The sequence below is a fragment of the Galleria mellonella genome, unplaced genomic scaffold (assembly GCF_026898425.1).
Source record: "Galleria mellonella isolate WM207_F2 unplaced genomic scaffold, CSIRO_AGI_GalMel_v1 utg172, whole genome shotgun sequence".
Classification (NCBI taxonomy): Eukaryota; Metazoa; Arthropoda; class Insecta; order Lepidoptera; family Pyralidae; genus Galleria; species Galleria mellonella.
In genome coordinates this window covers 5,524,245-5,545,587 of record NW_026442015.1, presented here as the reverse complement: position 1 = coordinate 5,545,587, position 21,343 = coordinate 5,524,245, and the positions used below count along the sequence as shown (strand labels likewise).

Sequence of the window (21,343 nt, the reverse complement as noted above, 5' to 3'; positions counted from 1 at the left end):
TTATATATTAGATATGATATGAGGTTTTTATTTATAGAACTTTGGTAGCAAATAAGTATACGGCTTATCTGATGGTAAACAGGGTTGCTATTAAGTCTGTTTTTAAATATTTTTACTATTTATTGTAAGAAATATCAGTTTATGCTTAAAATTTTAACGAAACTTTAATTCCTAATATACTTTTATTTCATTTCATAAAATGTTCTCATATAATTTATTACATTTTAGTGCATAAGTGGAGCACCAAACTCCCCCACTGGAATTGATGCGTAACTTAAAAAAGCATTCTTAATACTTAATGACCATTACGAGAAAAATCATATTGATTAAACAAATTTATCAAAACTGGTTCAGAGTTTACATAATCGTGGAAAAAATACTAACATTAGGGGCATGGAATTAATACATTGTATAATGGAATTCGTGATGAAAACTTGTCATTAATATACAAGTTTTAAAAAAGTAGAATTTTTATTTTAGTAATGTCAACATTTATCGTATACGCTTCCAAGTTCGCAAACCAAAATTCCAAAATAAAAAAATATGAATTGTCTCATTGAAAGTTGACATAAATGAATTGTCATACTGGCATTGACGCGCACGCACGTCAAATCACGTCATTATTATTCAGAAATCGAATTAAAAAAAGTAAAGTGAAGTGATAATTGTTACGTGCAAACGTAGATAATTTTCAAGATATTATATTATTTTCCATAAAGTAAACTCGAAAATATAATATAATTACGTATACTTTGAATGTATTATTCTGCATAGATATAATTTGACGTAGACGAGATGATTATAGAAAATCCAGACGCTTTTAAATCGTGGTTGACTTCCATATTGGAACCCCTGTGAGTATAAGCAGCCATTTTAATTTACTACTATTTACGTTTTCTTTAACACTTTACATCGAAATAATAAATATATATTTATGATGTAATAAATTATCTTATATTCTGTATAAAATATAGATCTCCAAATAAATGTTGATTGGTTTCGCGTTCTATTTTTGCATAATCTGTCATGCTGTACTCGAATTTCACATGTTGACTAGTTTTCATTAATAATCGTGTATGATTGGTCTATATTCTTATTAAAATATTAGGCTATATATGCATTTACATAATGATATACCTTTAATGAAATAAGTTTAATTATAGATCTTTGCCGAGCACAAAAATAGATTAAGTTTCATCAATGATAGGTATATTTTTATTAAGTTATTACATTTCAGTTTATTCAGATACGATTGTAAATTGTCCTTCTGTCAAACATTCTTATTATAATACTATTATACCACTGTGGTTGCCAAATATCCAGTAATGTGCTCATTTTTAAAAAAATATGTGTTTTCAATGAAGTTCAATTGCTTTTATCCATTTGGTATACTTATGTGAAGCTCCTTATTTGGAAAGCAGAGTGAATCATGTGTCATAGACCTCAACTGTATATTATGTTCTTGCTTTACCCACTTTCTTACTCATCTTATCCATGTACACAATTTAGGAGACTGTCCTTTCCTCTGACAGCCTATCATCTTTCTAACACCTTTGATTTAATATCATTTAACAGTGCTCTAATTATTTAGTAAAAAACTATGGCATACTTTTAAAAATAGGTTTTATGTTAGTTGAATATTGTATATTATTATGTTTTGTATGTCATAATCTGAATATATCACATACACCACATGAGATTAAAAGTAAATTTTGAAATGTATTAACTTTTTTACACAATGGCAACATCATGAATACACTATCATTCCAGCGTGTACCGATAGTGCAAGCGGGGGTTACCATTCCATTTTCACCCATTAAAAAAAATACAATGTCATAAAAACTGTCCATTAAACTAGATTTCCAATAAAAAAAAAAATAACTACTGAAATCTATATATGAGATTATAATTCCACAAAAAGGAAACAAGGATTTAACTTATAAAACCCTGTTCTTGTGTTAGGTAATAATTAGACTTTGGATTGTATGCACTATCATAATACCAAAATATGCACTAAAAAGGGTGAAGTATGCACAAAACATATACAAAATCATCCTTGTGCCAAAACCACAATGTAACAATCAAAATGCTATTTCTTAAAAGAATTTATGTTTCTATTTAGAATAAAAAATAATAATAAATAAATATTGTAATCAAATCAATCAGTTGTTGTAAGTGTTAAATATTTTTCTAGAAGAAACTTGTGTCGTTTGTCACGTAATATTAATTTATAGACTGAAAATTATCTATGACAAAGTCATTTGACATTAGAGAACAGTAATTGAAATTTGGCACCATTTTGCAGAAACCTCTTTAAGTAGGGTTTGGCCAGTGCCATTGCTACATGTTTTGACCTTCTTAATTCCTTTGAACCCTGGCAATACACCTTACAAATTTAACTACTGAATTAAGCACTATTGATGGAAAAGTATGAAAATATGCAATATCACTATGACAGTGTGTTTTATACATATGCAAATATGCAAATGCATATAATCAATCAATGCATGATCCAATATTTATCAAATTTTATTTAAATCATTTGGCTGTTTATTTGATTCAATTATATATAAAGACTATCTATCTAAGGATATATATATATATATATATATATATATATATATATATATATATATATATATATATATAACCTTAGATAGTCTTTATTACCAACAATAATAATTAAAAAAACAACAATAAAAAAGAATGAAAAGAGATGGGTTATTACAGGTCTAGAATTGTTATCTAAACTTCTAAAGGAATCTAGAATCTTTATTGGGATCCCCTTTGATATGGAAAAGAATATGTTATAGGCATTGGTATTATAGATATCTGTCCAATATATTGTGTTTCTCTGAATGTTAATTCTGAAAAACAGATTTTCATAATAGGTGATAATAGAATAGTAACCCCACCTGCGCTAACAGTATATGCTGGTGGAGTATGATACCAGTGAGAGTTGATATGTTTGGATGAAGTCAAATCAGTGAATTCATCTAAAATGAAATAGAATGTTTTCTAGGTGGACCGTGAGTAGGATGCCTGACAGCTTGCTATCAATAGGTTACTAGTCCCCGTTACTCACATTGCCTTATTTTCCCTTGGGAAAAAGGTCATCACGCACTTTGATATTGCCCATACATGTCATACATACAATTTCGATTCAGTTCTTAATTTCGACATATATTGGATTACTGATATTTGAGGTAATATATAGATATTGTAACTATATACTAACATGTTGTGTAATATCACTTTTGCAATGAGTTCCTAACTTAAGTCTGCTGTTTTCTTTAAACTGATAAAGTTTTTTACATAATAAATAACTAAAAAAAAAGATTCATTTGCATAATTACTGATAAATTACAAAATATGCGTTATTAGGTTATGATTTAATAACATTGTGATAAAAACTTTGTTTACCATTTATTAAGTAACATTAGACTGTTGCCTTTGCCTCCAGGGTTTTTATGTAATGAAAATTAAATGGCAAATATATCTACACTATTAGTATTTTATGAAGTAGGTCAATTGATCCTTCCTGATGAATATATCAGGAATTAAACACAATAATTTTAAGGGGAGAGAGTATTGAGTTGGACCTCGTAGGATATATAAGTTGTGATGAGGTTGCTGGTCCTCATTTCTATTAATTCCTTTTCCCCCTGCCAAGCGTTTTTCTAATGAATGATAATGGAACGGTAACTCGCGCCCGTGCTTACGGTATACGCTAACGGGGTACCAGTAAGGGATGACAGGTGAGAATGAAAAGACAGGTCAGTTAGTGAATAGATGAATGCACCTTGAATTCAGCACGATGGTTTCTAAGGGGGACCGTGTGAACGTCGACCTTACAGAGTATATTACTAGCAATGGGACTAGTAGTCCACATTACTAACAATCCCTTCACTATTGAAGGGTAGTCTCCCATAATACACAAAATGGTCATGGCTTTGATATCCTGCCATTAAAAATATCTGTGATTGCTTGTTATCAAGTGGACCGTATGCCTGATTGCTACACTTGTATAGAACAAAACCACCGATTATAAAAAGAACAACTCCAAGTTGTTTCTTGAAGCCTCATTCTACTGTTTCACTTTCCATTCCTTATATATTAATAGTAATTGACCTCCCTTAACATTTAAAAATAAATAATACCAAAGGAGACTGAGCTTCTATTTTCGTTCGCAGATGTTCCAATCTGCTCGCATAAATTACGATGCGACTAATTTTAACACAGAATCGATAAAGCAATTGATGTATAATGTTTGATTTTCCTGTCATAGGTTTTTTTTAATGGATAATAATTGAACAGTATCCCCATCTGCATTAACGATATATGCTGGCGGGGCATCAGTGAGAGATGATAGGTGAGAATGAAAAAGCAAGTCAGTTAGCCCATTGTGATGAATACATCTGGAGTTCAGCACGATGGTTTCCAGATGGAACCACATGGAGGTCGACCTAATAGGGTATATTGCTAGCAATGGTACTGGTAAAGGGATTGTTAGTAATGCAGGCTGCATTACTAACAATCCCTTTCATCCCCTCTCTCATTGGGGTAGGTACCTCTTACTGGTATAAATATGTATCTTGTAACTGATTACAAGTTCATAAAAAAACATGTTTTGTCCAAAAGGGCAAAGTTAAACACTGAGTTGTGCCTTTTTTGTGGTTACAACATACACAAGTATATTTATTCCATTGTTGTGAAAACTATGATTTTTGTTGTAAGAAAGGGAGACTTTGTACAAAAGTCGTTTGCTTGGGTACCACTGTCCCATTCGTGTTTCGACCGTGAAGCAGTTGTGTTTGCATGGCTGTGTTTCGGTTTGAAGGGTGGGATATGGCGTGAAGTTACTGGGTACAGAGGAATAGCACCTGAACCCTCAGGAATGGCAACGCATGGAGGGTATCATGGGTGAAACAGTATACTCTGTTATGTCCATGGTACCGCTCTTGTCTATAGGCGATTGTTACCACTTTTCATCAGGTGAGCCGTCAGCTTGTTTGCCATTCTAAGTTGCATAAAAAAAAATTAAATAGCAGCCAATATTCTTCTCTATATCAAATGGTATGTGCATGCCACATTTCGTCTTAATTGATTGTACCGTTAAGGAGCCAAACGGTAATAAACACTTTCACATTTATTGTATTCAGTATTTAATTGATTTTAAATACTTAATACTAAAAGTTTAATTATATAAAAATAACTTAATTATATATTATTATTTTTAGATTTTTAAACTTTTTGGAAAAAGCAACGGCTGAATTTCTTGTCTGTTCTTCTTGGCTGAAATTGAATTCCGAATTGCTGGTAATAAAAAAATGACATTAAAAAATGCTTGAATCTATTAAAGTGCTTAAATTTATTTGAATTAGTAAATTTCTTTCTTTTTTCTATATAGCTTTACTACTTACAAAAAAGTACTAAATAACTTTAATAATATGATGTACTAGCGGCCCGTCCCGGCGTCGCACGGTTGGACATTTTTAACATTTCCCTTCACTGCTCTGCTCCTATTGATCGTAGCGTGATGAAAAGTATACTATAACCTGCCCAGGAGTATGAAGAATAATTGTACCAAGTTTCGTTAAAATCCGTCGAGTAGTTTTTGTTTCTATAACGAACATACAGACAGACTGACAAAAATTTTACTGATTGCATTTTTGGCATCAGTATCGATCACTAATCACCGCCTGATAGTTATTTTGGAAATATATTTCATGTACAGAATTGACCTCTCTACAGATTTATTATAAACATAGATTATGACAATCAGACTATGTAAAATTCTGTATTAGTATTTTTTGAAATTAAATTGTTCAGACAGACAAATAAATAACCATGGGATTTTGCATTATACCACACTACTCTTGACTTATTATAATAAAAATATTGCAATTTTGACACTAAGCCACAGATTACTTAACAGTTACAACTCATTATGTACAGATAAGCTATGAACGTACGTAACACTAGTAAACAAGGAATGAAAACGTTAGGTAATAAATACATCCTTTATCGACGCCGCTCGATAAGATATGTATAAATTGTTTTAAAAACATTACACTACTCACTATGTATGTATAATTGCATGATAGTGATTTATTTCTAAAGAATATTATTAATCAAAAATATAACCAAGGAAAATTCCAAATAAAAGTGATTCACATGTATATGTATTAAAGGATATACTTACATCCCAAAGAACGTTTAACAAAATGAGTAGTTCAGTTTTAAAATAAAAATGACTGGTTTTGTCACAATTGAATTCTTTTTTATTTTATTTTTTGGAACACAATTTAAATTTATGAATATAATCTATTATCTAAAAATATATGCCACTTTTTTATTGTCTGTAATGATTTAAAAAATTACAGATAGCTACATTCAGCTAATAACATGGGCTATACTTTATTTTCAAAACCATACGAAGCCGGGGCGAGTCGCTAGTAGTTAAATAAAGATTATCCTACTTTATCCGTGTTACAGATGTGATGCGGACCCGGCGGCACTCGCCAAGTATGTGTACGCGCTCGTGAAAAAGGACAAGCCTCTAGACGAGCTGCGCGACGGCATGCTCGACCAGCTCGACGTGTTCCTGCAGCATGGTGAGTTATATTATTCTTAAAAGTTATGTTCATTTTTTAACCATGACTGTATATAATATACCGTTCAATCCTGAACATATCCTGTCTCTTTAGAAGGTATTGCCAATAGTTGCAATGCTTGGCATGTGGGTTGGCAATCGAAGGTAAATTTTGATGATATTTTAAGAGGAAAGCTCGCGCCTATCGCTCGACCATAAAATTAAGGGAAGGGGTGCCCTAATCTGGGACCACACAGCTATATATATAGACATGATGAGTCAATACTAAAAAAAAACCAGTTGTGTGTTGGATCACAGTGATGGATGAAGATAGGTGAGGATGTAAGCAGGGTATTTTTTTTTTAATGGAATGGTAACCCCACCCGCGCTATCGGTATACACCGGCATGGCACCAGTGAGAGATGATAGGTGAGGATGAAGTAGGTCAGTTAGCCCATCGTGACAAATTCAACAAAAATTGTTCACGGTGGTTTCCAGGGGGAACCACGTGTGGTGGTCGACCAGATAGGGCATATTGCTAGCAATGTCAAACTCCATTGCTAACAATCCTTCCCCCCCCTGTGTGCTAGGGTTATAAGAGATCACATTGTGTATGGTGATCTGAAAATAATATAACTTACAATTGTGAACAGAAACGAAACCGTTCGTGGATATGTTGTTCAAATCGCTGGACAGCCACGAGTACCTGAAACCAGTGGAGAAGCGCCCCTCGCCGCCGCCCGCCGCGCCCGATCCCGACACGGAGGCCGACACTGAGAATCATCGTGAGTACATTCATTATTGGCTATATATCTGCGCTACCATGAAATGAAATTCTTTCGTCAGTTTCGTGTTTTTGTTTATACTAAAATCGAATAAATGGAATTTAACATTTCGGTTCGTCATACATCCTATCATAAAAGTCTGTTTTATTTTTATTATTTCCAAACGGCTGTGTACATCAAATTTGTGTTTCGTTTGGCTCCGAAATTTCGGAAAACATTTCATGGTAATAAACTATCCTGTGTACAAAATTTGATTAAAGTATATAATCCTGTGTAAAAAGTTTAAAATAGCTCTAAAAAAATATTTAATTCCAAAAAGTTATTTTACACTACAGGAATTTTTTAATGAGAAAATTTAATTATATTTACCTATTTGTTTCAATGTAATAATGTTTTATTTATTTTATGTTAATCGGCGATACATATATATAATGTAAAAATTTAGTTATGTACTTTATGAAATATTTATTAATGTGATTGCTGTCCCCTTCCAGGGTTCATGTTGATTCTTTACTTTTAATAACTTAAGACCTATATTGTTACAACATGAAATAGCAATATTTTAACAAAACTTTTTTTGCAGCCCCAAATGGTACGACGGAGGAGAACAATGCGAACCCGTCGCTGAACGCGGGCAGGCCCCCCCGGCACCGCATGGTGGTGACCCGCATGGCGGCAGTACCGCCCGCGACCGCCGCCGTCACCGCCACCGCCAACAACAACAACAACTCTAACACCAACTCCGCCCCCGCCCCCGCACACTTTGGCGCCGCCACCCGCCCGCCACATCATGAACAAACTCTAGTCAAGGTATCCACAGCCTTCTTTATGTATACATTAATATCATTTTGTGCCTAACATACTAACATGGCGTGTCCGATGGAAAGAGACTACCATTACTAACAATTCCTTTTCAATACAAACAATAAGAGATTCCCCCTAGAAACCGTTGTGATTAATTATTGTTTAATTTTAACAATGGGCTAACTGCCCTGCTTACGTGAGCTAACTGGCTTATTTTTTCATTCTCACCTATTATACCTCAATAGTACCCCACCAGCGTATACCGATAACGCACATAGTGTGGGGGAAAAGGATTGTTAGTAATAGGGTCTAATTAACCCATTTCTAGCAATATAGCCAATCAGGTCGACCTCCACGCGGTTCCCCTGGAAACCATCGTGGTTAATTCTAGTGGAATTCGTCACGATGGGCTAATTGACCTGCCTTTTCATCCTCACTTGTCATCGCTCACTGGTGCCCCGCCAGTAATACACTGGCGGGGCACCAGTGAGCGATGATATCGATGGCGGGGTTACCATTCCATTATCACTCATTAACGCAGATAGGGTTACCATTCCTTTATCATCCAATAAAAAAACCCTGCTCACAGCCTCACCTATCTTCATCCATCACTGTTATCCAACATATGTGTCTTTCATTGGTGTTTACATATTTCATAATTTTAATTACAGGTATTGCCATTGACCGAGCTACTAAAAGAGCCAGTCGATCAACCGCCGAGGAGACGAGATAGACGTGGGGATTCTGTAAGTACGCTTTCATAAAAAATGCTTACTACTATTGTCTTACTAATATATGTCAATGTTCTTAATTTAAATTGCTGAGTATTGTCACCGGTTTCCTGCATATATTTATTAATGAACCGCTTGTCCTCAGCTGCGTGAAGGAGAGGGCAGAAGGCGGCGGCGCTCCGTGTCGTGGGAGAGGAGGCGCGCGCGGAGACACGACGAGCGACACGACCACGTGCGCAGGTACGGACTTGGGGACTAGCGGCCCCACCCTAGCACGTCCACTTCCACGTGGTTATCCTTGAAAACCGTCGTAGTTAATTCCTAGTGAATTTATCATAACTGGGGGAAAAGGTATTGTTAATAATGTGAACTGTCAGTCCCATTGCTAGCAATATACCGTATCAGGTCGACCTCCACGTGGTTCCCCCTGGAACTCGTGCTGAATTCAAGGTGTATTCATCACGATGGACTAACTGACCTGCCCTTTTATTTCACTTATCATCCCTCACTGGTGCCCCGCCAACATATACTTTTTCGTCTTGTATCTTGGACGAAATTCACTGCCTTATCCCACCCTTCAAACCGAAAGACGTAGAAACACGAATGGGACAGAGGTACCCAAGCAAATGACTTGTATAAAGCCTCCTTCTGGTAAATACATATCGAATTAAGTGCGTCACGATGTGTATCATTGTTGCGTTGGTTGCAGACGTCCGTCGCGGTCTCCGTCGCCGCGCGGCCGCTACCGCAACCGCAGCCCGCCCGCCGCCGCCGACCGCGCCGACCGCGTCGACAGGCTCTCCCGTTCCAGGTCCGTGCACAACATATTTATTTATTTAAACTTTAATGCACAGTAAAATTCTATGTACATATGGCGGACTTAACACCGGATGGTAGGGGGGAAAGGGATTTACAGTTTTCATTTTATCATTCCTTCCATGTAATTCATTGTTTTTTTGGTTAACTCCAAACTACATACATGCACATTGTCACGCACACAGATACGTTATTTGTATCTATATTTGTAACAATCACGGATCATAGCAATTTTATGAGTGGTCCAAGGCAGGATTTAAGTTTTGTTTATAGTAACTCCATAATATTTTGGTCCATTTTTAAGTGTTTGCTATGGCAACACTTTTATTTTAGGCTAACTTAAGTTGGAGAACGGTCATAGAGAAATAAGAATTAAATAAAAAATACTCAGTTGTTCAATTATCAGTTGTTATAGTCACAGATGTATCGTATTCTCTTTAAACTGTGGGTAGATACAATTTGTTTTATGATTTATAAACTTGTAAATTTATAAAGACCGATAGATATTTGAAGTTTTTTTAAATGACAGTACTTACGACCTGAGGGCCTACCATGAAATGTTTTCCGAAATTTCGGAGCCAAACGAAACAGAAATTTGATGTTAAAATTAAATAATACATGCCGTTTGGAAATATTAAAAATATTAAAATATTGTTCCTTTGGATTTTTATGATAGGATGTATGATGAAAGAAATCTTAAACTCCATTTATTGGTCCGATTTTGGTATAAACAAAAACACGAAATTGAGTCCGAAATTTCGGAATTTCACTTCATGGTAGACCCGCAGATCGCTGTTTAGTTGTAGTTCGTGGTGATTGTTCTGTTGTGTTGGTGTACACACTTGCTTGCAGGTAATTTACGAAGCTTACCTGCGTTTTCGTATTAATTGTTTCGCTATTAGTGAACTACGTACGTTAATACATACTCATTCAACATATATATGTAGTATGTATCACTTTGGCAATACGGGTATACAATGAGTTACCTTCAGAAATAAAGGATCTTCCAATAGAGAGATTTAAATCAAAGTTATTTCACATTCTCTTAGAAAAATGCTATTATACAGTTATTGGATATTTAAATGACAAAAAATGTAATAAAAGATGTAATGTATTAAAAATTACTTAAAATATAAACCATAATTTTATATGATAATTTGACATAAAGAATATTGTAACTTGGAAAATGTTTGGACTTTATAATTGTAATATAATGTAGACTAAATACAGTTTAACATTAGCATACCTCTGCGGGGTGCTGCATGTTATGTGCCTGTATATGTAACTTTTTATTGTACCGTGTAGCAAGCGTATAAATATGATTTGATTTCTTTATTATTAGTAAATTGCAAACATGCAAATATGGAACGGTTAGTTGCTTTTGTGTATCATATCGTGGGCAAAAGCTAGTATTACATACTTCTAGACATATAATTAATTATACTATGCCAATTAATTGTGTTATATAATAAACAAATATACCAAAGATATATTTATTCCATCGTACAGATCAAAATCACCAATAAGAAGTCGGGACCACGATCGTGACCGCGACCGGCTGCGGGTGATGCGCGAGATGGAGCGCGACAGGGTGTCGCGCGACCGCGACCACCGCGACCGATTGTCGCGCGACCGCGACCGCGACAGGTGAGTCGCCGCCCCGCCCGCGCCGTGTGAACGGGGCCTTACATCCACGCCGATAACTCGTCGGTCGCTAGACTCGTCTGTACAAAGTATAAAGAACGAAGTGTCTCACAAAAAAACGAATTTTAATCGTGGTTTTTTTTTTTTTTTTTATTTTATTTAAAAACTAAACTATGAATCGATTTTGGCATAATTTCTATGGGACCAATCTGTATATCTATATCCTTTGAAATAAAAAAGAATTTTCAAATCAAATCGGTTTAGAACTGACAGAGTTATGAGATAATAAATTTAAAAACAAAACAACCAAATTGAAATTTTCTTTTTTTTGAAGTCGCTTGAAAATTGAATTATTCATGTTGTTAATAGAGTATTCTAACAGTAAATTTGAACAAGAATTTCAAAGGGACGTTCAAGTGTTACTTAACGCATATATTGGTGGTGTTGGCATAGTACAAGTGTTGAATATTGTTAACATAAACGTCCACTTCCACCGTCAGGTCCCGTGAGCGTTCCCGCGAGAGGTCTCGTGGGTCGCCATCGCCGCGACCCGAGCCGCGGCCCGACCTCATCGACCCCTACAAGCGGAGGTGTAGAGATTTCGACGGTCAGTATTCATGAATTAGCATACTTTGTCTAGAGATCTCTATAGCCCTAGTTAGGGCTGGGAGTGGAGGAATTTTTTTAATGGATGAAAATGGAATGGTAATCCCGCCTGCGCTATCAGTATACGCTGGCGAGGCACCAGAGATGGATGATAGGTGAGGATGTAGTAGGTCAGTTGGACCATTGTGACAAATTGCACAAGAATTAACCACAATAGTTTCCAGGGAGAACCGCGTGTAAATCAACATGATAGGTTATATAGCTAGTAATGGAACTTTTAGACTCCATTACTAATAATTTCTTTCCTCTCAGAAGTATTTTTAATGGCTGAAAAAGGATTGATGGTAAAACCACCTGCGCTTTATTTATTAAAAAATAAATTTGCCACAATAATTTCCAGCAGGAACGGTCTGAAGGTCTATCTGTTAGCGTACATTTGTAGTAATGGGTCTGATAGATTACATTATTGAGGATCAGATGTTACAAAGAGAACTTCAAAATATATTGTAAATCTCATGGTACCCCTTTTGCATTGACTTTCTATGGACTAAAATGTTGTGGCGAAACATAACAACGCAAGTACAGTTTTTTTCACGGTAGAAAACACGTGGGACAGGTATCCATTCTGACAACTCTTGTACCATCTCTTTCTAATCTTTCTTCTCAAATAGCGAGGACATGATGCCTGAACAAATGTAGCTGCAAATATAAAAAAATGTCTCTAGTAAACTCGTACTAACCGACTTCATTTATTCGTGAAACAGAGAAAGGATACTGCATGCGGGGTGATCTGTGCCAGTGGGACCACGGGAGCGACCCTGTAGTACTGCAGGACGTGCTCGCCGCCCCCCCACCAGTGCCAGGTATGTAACGATATAACACGTTTTGTATTTTTAATTATTATTCATAAATTCATATTAAAGTTTCGAGTTGTTTACACATGTTTAAATACACGATAGAGACTTAGCGGGATGAAAAATTTTGCAGGTAAATATTACCTACATACCTGCTTTATTGCCGCCGCTTGTTTTTTTAATTTGTCATCGCGTTAAATCCTGGTAGTACGCCGAAGAAACGGCTGCTCACATAATCCTGGAATGTGAAGCTTTAGCCCATCAACGTTTAGAAATCCTCGGAACGGTAAGGTCGCTCCGTGAGGCCTGTGAAGAACTCAGGAAGCTTCTGCGCTTCTGGGCGGAGCTAGGTTGGCTGTACTAGCCACGACTCATACGCACAACGGCCTAAATGAGAGGCTAAGCGCGGAAAATAGAGTCCTATTTACATTACATGACAAGTCCTGGTAGTGTATTTAAATTTTTGACATATCAAACACCAAATTTCATCATAATCCTTACAATAAGCAAGCAAATGATGTTTTTATTTTATTATTACCCACTTTTCTACTTCCATCCTCACTTCTACTGTATATAAATGAGTTATATTTACAAACTAGCGGCACGTCCCGGCGTCACACGGGTGAACATTTTTAATATTTCCCTTCACTGCTCTGCTCCTATTGACCGTAGCGTGATGAAAAGTATACTATAACCTACCCAGGAGTATAAAGAATAATTGTACCAAGTTTCGTTAAAATCCGTCGAGTAGTTTTTGTTTCTATAACGAACATAAAGACAGACAGACAAAAATTTTACTTATTGCATTTTTAGCATCAGAGTCGATCGCTAATCACTTCCTGATAGTTATTTTGGAAATATATTTCATGTACAGAATTGACCTCTCTACAGATTTATTATAAGTATAGATAATAATAAATCTGTGAGAAATACTTGATGAAAGCATTTAATTTACAGAATACAACCCGCTAACGCCAGATATATGGGGCGGACCGGCAGGCGCAGTGGGCGGTTTCGCCCCGTACCCGCCGCACCCGCTGCACATGCACCCACACCCGCCCAGGGAACTCATACCCATACCCAGGTAGGTACACCACACCAGCCGTACGTACACGGGGGAGAAAGGGATTGTTAGTAATGGGATCTAACTGCTATCCATTGCTAGCAATACAAATCATTAGGTCGACCTCCACGCGGTTCCCCTGGAAACTATCGTGATTAATTCTAGTGGAATTCGTCACGGTGGTCTAGCTGACCTACTTTCATCGTCACCTATCATCCCTCACTGGTGCCCCGCCAGCGTTTACCGATATAGCAAGCGGGGTTACCTTTCCATTACATCCATTTAAAAAAAAAGCTGTACGTACATACAAATTTACCCCCAGTAAAAAGAACTATTTATTTATTTAATTTGGGATAACAACAGCTTTTTACAAAATTGAATACATATTAAATTACATTTACTACATATTAGACATAAGCATCCGTTAAGCAAATAAAACCATATTCTATAACAATATTAGTATGGTGCATCCGCTACAATGCTCGCACTGTATATATACTGTGCGAACACTACAGCTGACGATCCTACAAACCATTCCGAGAGCAATAAATACGTCACACTTGCGTACATACGTCAAACTATACTTATTCCCATTCATGTACTTAATAAATTTTATTCACATACTTACGTTTGTATTTCTTTTTTTGTTTGTTGCTTCATAACTCGGTCAGTTTTAATCCAATTTAATTTTTTTTTATGTTCAAGAATACACTTACTGATTGTTACTATAGAAATTTTATCAATATCGGTTTACTAGGTTAGCTTTCAAATAAAAATTACTGGTATTATTCTACCGCACTTGGCATTATTTGTTTAGTCGATTAAAATTATTTTGTTTAAATCCTCTACCCTTATTATTTATAGAAGTTCTACAACCTTCCATACAAGTCATTAATCTCCGATCGTTATTCAGTCTATGCACGTGTTGCAACACATGTTTTACATCTAAACGAGCCATCTTTAGACAATAGATCGATGCTTGGAGCTTAGTATTGACCATTCGGCTCCCTGCTGCGAAATAACTAATAAAAGAACTGGTTTTGTCCCAAATTGAACTTTTCTTTTTTTGATAGAAGACAAGCTTTAATTATATTTGTAAAAACTTATGAAATTTGCATATGTAATGATTCTGAAATTTATTCTTTATTGTACACAAAAAATTACAACATATAATATATATAAAATAAAGATGTACAACAGGCGAGCTTAACTCTGTAAGAGTTCTCTTCTAGCAAACCCTCAGTGGAAAGGAGCATTAATTACTAGCGGGCAGTGTGCGTACAATAATACTAGGAAACATTATAGATGTTTCTATTAAAAAATAATAAATATGTTGAATTGAATTTATTATAATTAAAAAGTACAAACTAATTGATCACTTACTTCTCTTTGAAGCTACTAAAGAAATGTGTTTTTTGACAGGATTCGACACGAACCAGCCGGGGCGCCGCCGCGAATGCCGACGCCCAAGCGGACTTTCGACTACAACCGGCTAGGTCTGTATACTGTGCTGACTGCTTTTAGGGTTAAGGTTATCTCTACAGTTTAGATTCACATGTAGATATATAGATCTAAATATTTTAAAAAAGTAACAAGTTAATATAAAAACATTTCTGGTACTCCAGTATTTTTTTTTTTTATACAACTTAGAATGGCAAACAAGCTGACGGCCCATCTGATGGAAAGTTGTAACCGTCGCCTATAAACATGAGCAGTACCATGGACATAACAGAGTATACAGTTTCACCCATGATACCCCCCATGCGCTGCCATTCCTGAGGACTCAGGTATTATACCCAGTAAATTCATGCCATATCCCACTCTTCAAACTGAAACACAGCCGTGCAAACACAACTGCTTCACGGTAGAAACACGAATGGGGCAGAGGTACTCAAGCAATCGACTTTTGTACAAAGTCTCCATCTGGTAATAATAATTCTAACAGGTTCTCAAGGTTGACTGGAAAAAATCTATTTAAGGTATAAATCCGCCTGTGTACATTTTTGTTATACATTAGTGCTTTAACGGCTCAGCTAATTGTGATGGGATTTTAATATATACTTGGGATGGATAAGAACATATATTACTTTGTCCTGGTCTATCAACATATCCCGATCACGCAGACGAAGGCGCGGGTAAAAATTAGTACATATAAAAAGCTACTGAAATGTTGTTATTTCAATTTATATATTTTACTGAAAAATATATTTATTTCTTAAATTAAATGATAGTTACTATATAAATATTATTATTATATTAGCCGTTAACTGACCACTGTTGGACATATGCCTCCCTCTATTGGGAAAGTTTATACCAGTAGTTGCCATGCTTGGCAAGCGAGTCGGCAATCATAGTTAGGTTTCTAGTGATGTTTTAAGAAAGACACTACTGCCCATCCTTTGATCACTAAGTTTTCTTAGTCGCCTCTTACGACACCCACGGGAAAGCAAGAGGTGGTCCATTCTATCCCGGGACCACACGGCTATATATATATGGGATTTTTTTAAAATTAATATATTTGTTGTTTTCGTTCAGTGTACTAGAGATTCTGAGCCTATATAGAATAAAAATGATAAACTTGTATTTGTATCAGCAGGCGCCCCCCGGCCCCCTCTACCCGCTAACGCGGCCAACTGCTCTCTGGAGGTGAAGAAGGTCCCTCGCGGCATGAACGACATCACACACCTCAACAACCACTTCTCCAAGTTCGGGAAGATCGTCAACATACAGGTGTTTTTTTTTTTTATGAAACTTACAATGGCAAACAAGCTGACGGCCCACCTAATGGAAAGTGGTAACCGTCGCCTATAGACATGAGCAGTACCATGGACGTAACAGAGTATACTGTTTCGCCCATGATACCCCTCATATGTTTCCATTCCTGATGACTAAGGTATTATACTTCTATACCCTGTAAATTTACCTCGGTAACCTCGCCTGCACTATCGATATAAACTGGCAGGGCATCAGTATGAAGTTATAAATTAAGGTGAAAGTAGATGATAAATTGAAAAATAATTAATCACGATAGTTTCTGGGGGCAATCACGTGGTCAACAACACTGGAGGAAAAATATTGTTAGTAATGGAGTTTAAAAGCCCCATTGCTATAACGTAACAAGTCAACCTTTCCTTCGGGAAAGCATCGTGGTTGATTCTTGTGGATTTCATCATGATGGGCTAACTGACCTGCTTTCATCCAATCCTATCACAGCACCCATCACTGACTGGTGCTCCGCTAGCAAATACCGAGCGCAGGCAGTGTAACCATTCCATTTTCACTCATTAAAAAAATAACGACTTTTTTTATGGTTTGCGGTACATTACCGATGCCTTAAATAAGGCATCCCGTCCTCGCTATTGGATACGGGTGACGGAATGCCTATACAAGAGGGTACTTGGTAGGCGCAATTTAGACGCAATATTTGAGAAAAAAAACTACATACTCCATGAAATAGGATAGTTTTAAATTATCAAATTGACGGTTTGTTCGCTGGTCCACAGGTGTGCTACGAGAACGACCCGGAGGCGGCGCTGATCACGTTCTCGACGCCGACGGAGGCCAACATCGCGTACAAGAGCACCGAGGCGGTCCTCAACAACCGCTTTATCAAGGTCTTCTGGCACAACCCTGAGGTTGGTAACTCATACCACATTGTCAGTCTGATAATATTCAGAATTTTAATGAAATTTTATGCAATCTGAAATAGCAAACTAGCTAACAATCAACTTAATGGAAAGTGGCAATCGTCAGTTATAGACATGAACAGCGCCAGATATCACAGAATACACTGTGATGCCCACCAGTACCTCTCATGTGTTGCCTTTACTGAGGATGATGCTTTGCCTCCGTATCCTATAGCCATCCATATTTCATCAAACTGAAACAGCCATGCAAACACAACTGCTTCACGACGAAAACACGATTGGAATCATTGGGATCGATCCTGGGATGAGAACTAGACGATTCTGAGTTGGGCATGAATTGATCCGTGCCTCATTCTAAATACGTCTATGGATAAGATAGATGCATTCAAATAGACAACTTTGGTACAGTCTCCCTATGATAATCTATCTATCTATGTTTTGTTAAACCACAAACGACTCTGTAACACGAAGATATAAAGAGAGATGACTAACAATTGATCATGTATTACCTTCATATAATCTCAAAAACGATGTTAATTTATCTTACAGAATAAACAAGAGAACGCAGCGGGGGCCGGTCAACAGGCAAACAAGCAGCCGGACAGACAAAACCAACAGCATCCCATGTCACACAACAAGGTGTTCATCAACAGGGAGAACATCAAAGCGACGGCGGACACCAAGCAACAGACGGAGAAGGTAAAATATGCTAGTGGTAGAAAAAAGCAAATACCAGATCATTTAAAAATATAATAAATATAAGTTTTAAAAATAGAATCCCAAATCATAAATATGGGATGTTAAAATGGCTTCTAACAGGAAGATGCACTCAATTCGAGCGTACTTTTTTGTGGCTGTTTTACGCGATTACGACGTCAATTCTGAACTGGGGGTTTAATATTAAATTAAATTTTGGACTCAATTTCGTATTTTTAACATCTAATTTATATTTTTAAATTATTTTGAAACTACGGAAAATATTCCATGGTAGGCCTTGTGATTTTAATTTCTTTTTTTTTTACAGTTTGTAGTATTTAAGCCATGTTGGTCCCATATTAATTAAAAAAATATATTAAATTAAAGTATGCAATTTATATGAATACACAATTTTATATTGATATAGTGGTTGTCTTTGCACATTTATAATTTAAAAACGACATTTGCAATAAAGTATAAAAGTATTCCAGGACTGATAATATCAGAAACATTTCTCTCATTTCAGCAAATAAAAGAGGTAGCCAACGGTCAAGAGCCGAAGAAGGAAGCGCCGAAATCGATGGAGAAGTTCAAAACGGTCTCGGACATGTATCAGAGGGCCAGGGAGCTGCTGGACAAGCAACTGCAGCAGCAGAAGTGCTTGATTGAGAGGCTCGAGTCTGGTGAGTTTGGAATTAACACTTAATGGGCCATGTTAATTTACGTTTTTCCACTGCACAAAGTTATTTATAGGAGACTTTACAGCACATCTTTTTTTTTATATACAACTTAGAATGGCAAACTAGCTGACGGTCCACCTGATGGAAAGTGGTAACGGTCGCCTATAGACATGAGCAGTACCATGGACATAACAGAGTATACTGTTTCGCCCATGATACCCCCCATGCGTTGCTATTCCTGAGGACTCAGGTGTTATTCCTCTGTACCCAGTAAATTCACGCCATATCTCACCCTTCAAACCGAAACACAGCCATGCAAACACAACTACTTTACAGTAGAAACACGAATGGGACAGAGTACCCAAGCAATCGACTTTTGTACAAAGTCTCCGTCTGGTGAGATACATCACATGCTTTTAATTTTACTTTACTCTATTAGTAACTATATGGCTACTAATAATATAATTTATTATTTAGCGTATTTATGTTTGCACCACATATGCTATGCTTTAAGTGCAAACCCTATAGACACTTGCTCTTTTCGTGTTGTCAAGGTCGACTCGAAGAAATCCCTTTAAGGGATAAGTTCGCCTGTGTACATTTTTGTTATAACCTAATATCTATAAGTGAATCTACAAAAGTGTATAGATAAATAAATAAAAAATGTGATTATTAATATACACTTATTGAACAGGTAACGTGACGAGCCAGCAGAAGCCAGCGTTAGTGGAAGCCATCAACTCTGGACAGCAGGCTATCGAGAAGTTGAACAAAGAGATCGGCTCCTACGGCAAGATGCTAGCACAAGTGAAGGTAGGTGTTTGATTATATCGCTACATTGCTTCTGCCGTACTCTTTTACCTTCTAAATAATATTTAGTAGGTATAAAGTTATATATAATAATGTCTTAGATTATATAGATAGGGCATCGAGCCTCAAAAACGCGTCAACTTTTCGTCAGCTAATTGTCAAATGAGCTGACTAGTTTTTTTTTTTTTTTATCAGTGTTCTGTATATTTATGCAAAAAATGTATCTCGACGTATTGTTTAATAAATAAAATGAGTGTTTACGCATTAAAAAGATGCAGAAATTAAGACAATAAATATAGAAGTTTAAAAAAAACACTCATAACTATTTATAACGCAAAATTGTATGAAAAAGTTGACCCGTTTTGCTCGAAGCATTTCTATGGAAACACCCTATATATATAATAAAAAAATAATATAATATACATGTCATCTCGTGGGGAGACACACGTGTCCAGTAATGGTCTCTATGATACGTTATATTCCTGTAATTGGAAAATATTTCCTACTTATTCGCTACCTGATATATTTCGTCAGAAATATGTCACTTATTACTCCAACAATTTTAAGGTCACGAGTAATTTAGCATGTTATTGTATTGTTGTTTAATTTTCTACCTTATATCTAGCGTGTCAAATTTTATATTCATTTGTAGGTATAATGCAACCTTTTAAATCCTTAACTGTGCAAACTAAGTTTGTACAGTTAAAACTTTAATTTTTTTTTTTATTTTTAACTGATTTCAAAAACAAGGAAGTTCTCAAATCGGTTGTTTTTTGTGATTGTTATGTGAAATAGCGTCATCAACGTTTATTTTAGTCTACTTATGTTATTATGTGTGACGAGAAATAAATGAATAATGTGATGACAGGACGAGACGGTAGCGCGCTCCCTCTCTCGACTGCAGCTATCACAGGTACCGCGGCCGCGTCTGCGCATGCGTTTGTTTGGTGCATTGTGACGTAATAGTTGTTTTTTTGGGTGGGGAAAACAACCAGGGGAACTTGTTTATGGAACATGTCTCTAATAATTATTATTACACACGGAAACTAACTTATCGTTTTTATGTTTTACGTAACGTTTATCAATTTGGGTGTAGCATTCTTATAAATTAAACTTTATTCAACTTTGAGGTTTAACACGTTAGTCCTCAGTTGTGGCAACGCTCGAGGAATACCATAGACAGCACAATATATCTGTTTTATTACCATGTCATGCCATCAGGTGGGCTGTTGGTTTATTCGCCACTCCCAGGTCAGGTGTACGAGAAAAGACTATTTCAAACATTGTAACCCAACTAAAAGAATAATTTGAAAAAAAAAACAAAATTATCGAAAAAAGAAGTTATAATTTATATTAGTTTAATTATATATTTATAATTAATATATCAAGTATTACTTTATACAATTCAAACAAAAAAAAATCGATAATGTATGTACTGCCTACTTATTTCTCGGTTTGCCCAACGGTTGACTGGTAGAGAGCACCGTCCGGTGTTAAGTCCGCCATATGTACATACAATTTCACTTTGCAATAAAAATTTAAATAAATAAAAATAAATAATTCAAACCATTTAAATAGTAGTATAGCATTATTAATCTCACTTAACATATTA

General features: G+C 36.0%; 1 protein-coding gene across 5 annotated transcripts in view; it reads left to right on the top strand.

Annotated features, from left to right (window-relative positions):
* Positions 1-601: 601 nt before the first annotated feature.
* Positions 602-21,343, top strand: part of LOC113513538 (zinc finger protein swm) — a 33,873-nt gene continuing 13,131 nt past the window's right edge. Inside the window, exons 1-18 of one of the 5 annotated variants that reach the window (XM_052892998.1) lie at positions 602-854; positions 6,499-6,617; positions 7,249-7,380; positions 7,964-8,190; positions 8,856-8,930; positions 9,061-9,155; positions 9,625-9,726; positions 11,241-11,378; positions 11,876-11,982; positions 12,746-12,844; positions 13,793-13,919; positions 15,321-15,394; positions 16,492-16,628; positions 17,402-17,533; positions 18,095-18,244; positions 18,768-18,924; positions 19,616-19,734; positions 20,600-20,644. In XM_052892998.1, coding sequence (XP_052748958.1) covers positions 796-854; positions 6,499-6,617; positions 7,249-7,380; positions 7,964-8,190; positions 8,856-8,930; positions 9,061-9,155; positions 9,625-9,726; positions 11,241-11,378; positions 11,876-11,982; positions 12,746-12,844; positions 13,793-13,919; positions 15,321-15,394; positions 16,492-16,628; positions 17,402-17,533; positions 18,095-18,244; positions 18,768-18,924; positions 19,616-19,734; positions 20,600-20,644 — 2,094 coding nt within the window. In that variant the 5' untranslated portion in view covers positions 602-795. The remainder of the gene's footprint in view (positions 855-6,498; positions 6,618-7,248; positions 7,381-7,963; positions 8,191-8,855; positions 8,931-9,060; positions 9,156-9,624; positions 9,727-11,240; positions 11,379-11,875; positions 11,983-12,745; positions 12,845-13,792; positions 13,920-15,320; positions 15,395-16,491; positions 16,629-17,401; positions 17,534-18,094; positions 18,245-18,767; positions 18,925-19,615; positions 19,735-20,599; positions 20,645-21,343) is intronic. The other 4 variants (XM_052892993.1, XM_052892994.1, XM_052892995.1 and 1 more) reach the window with 4 other exon arrangements.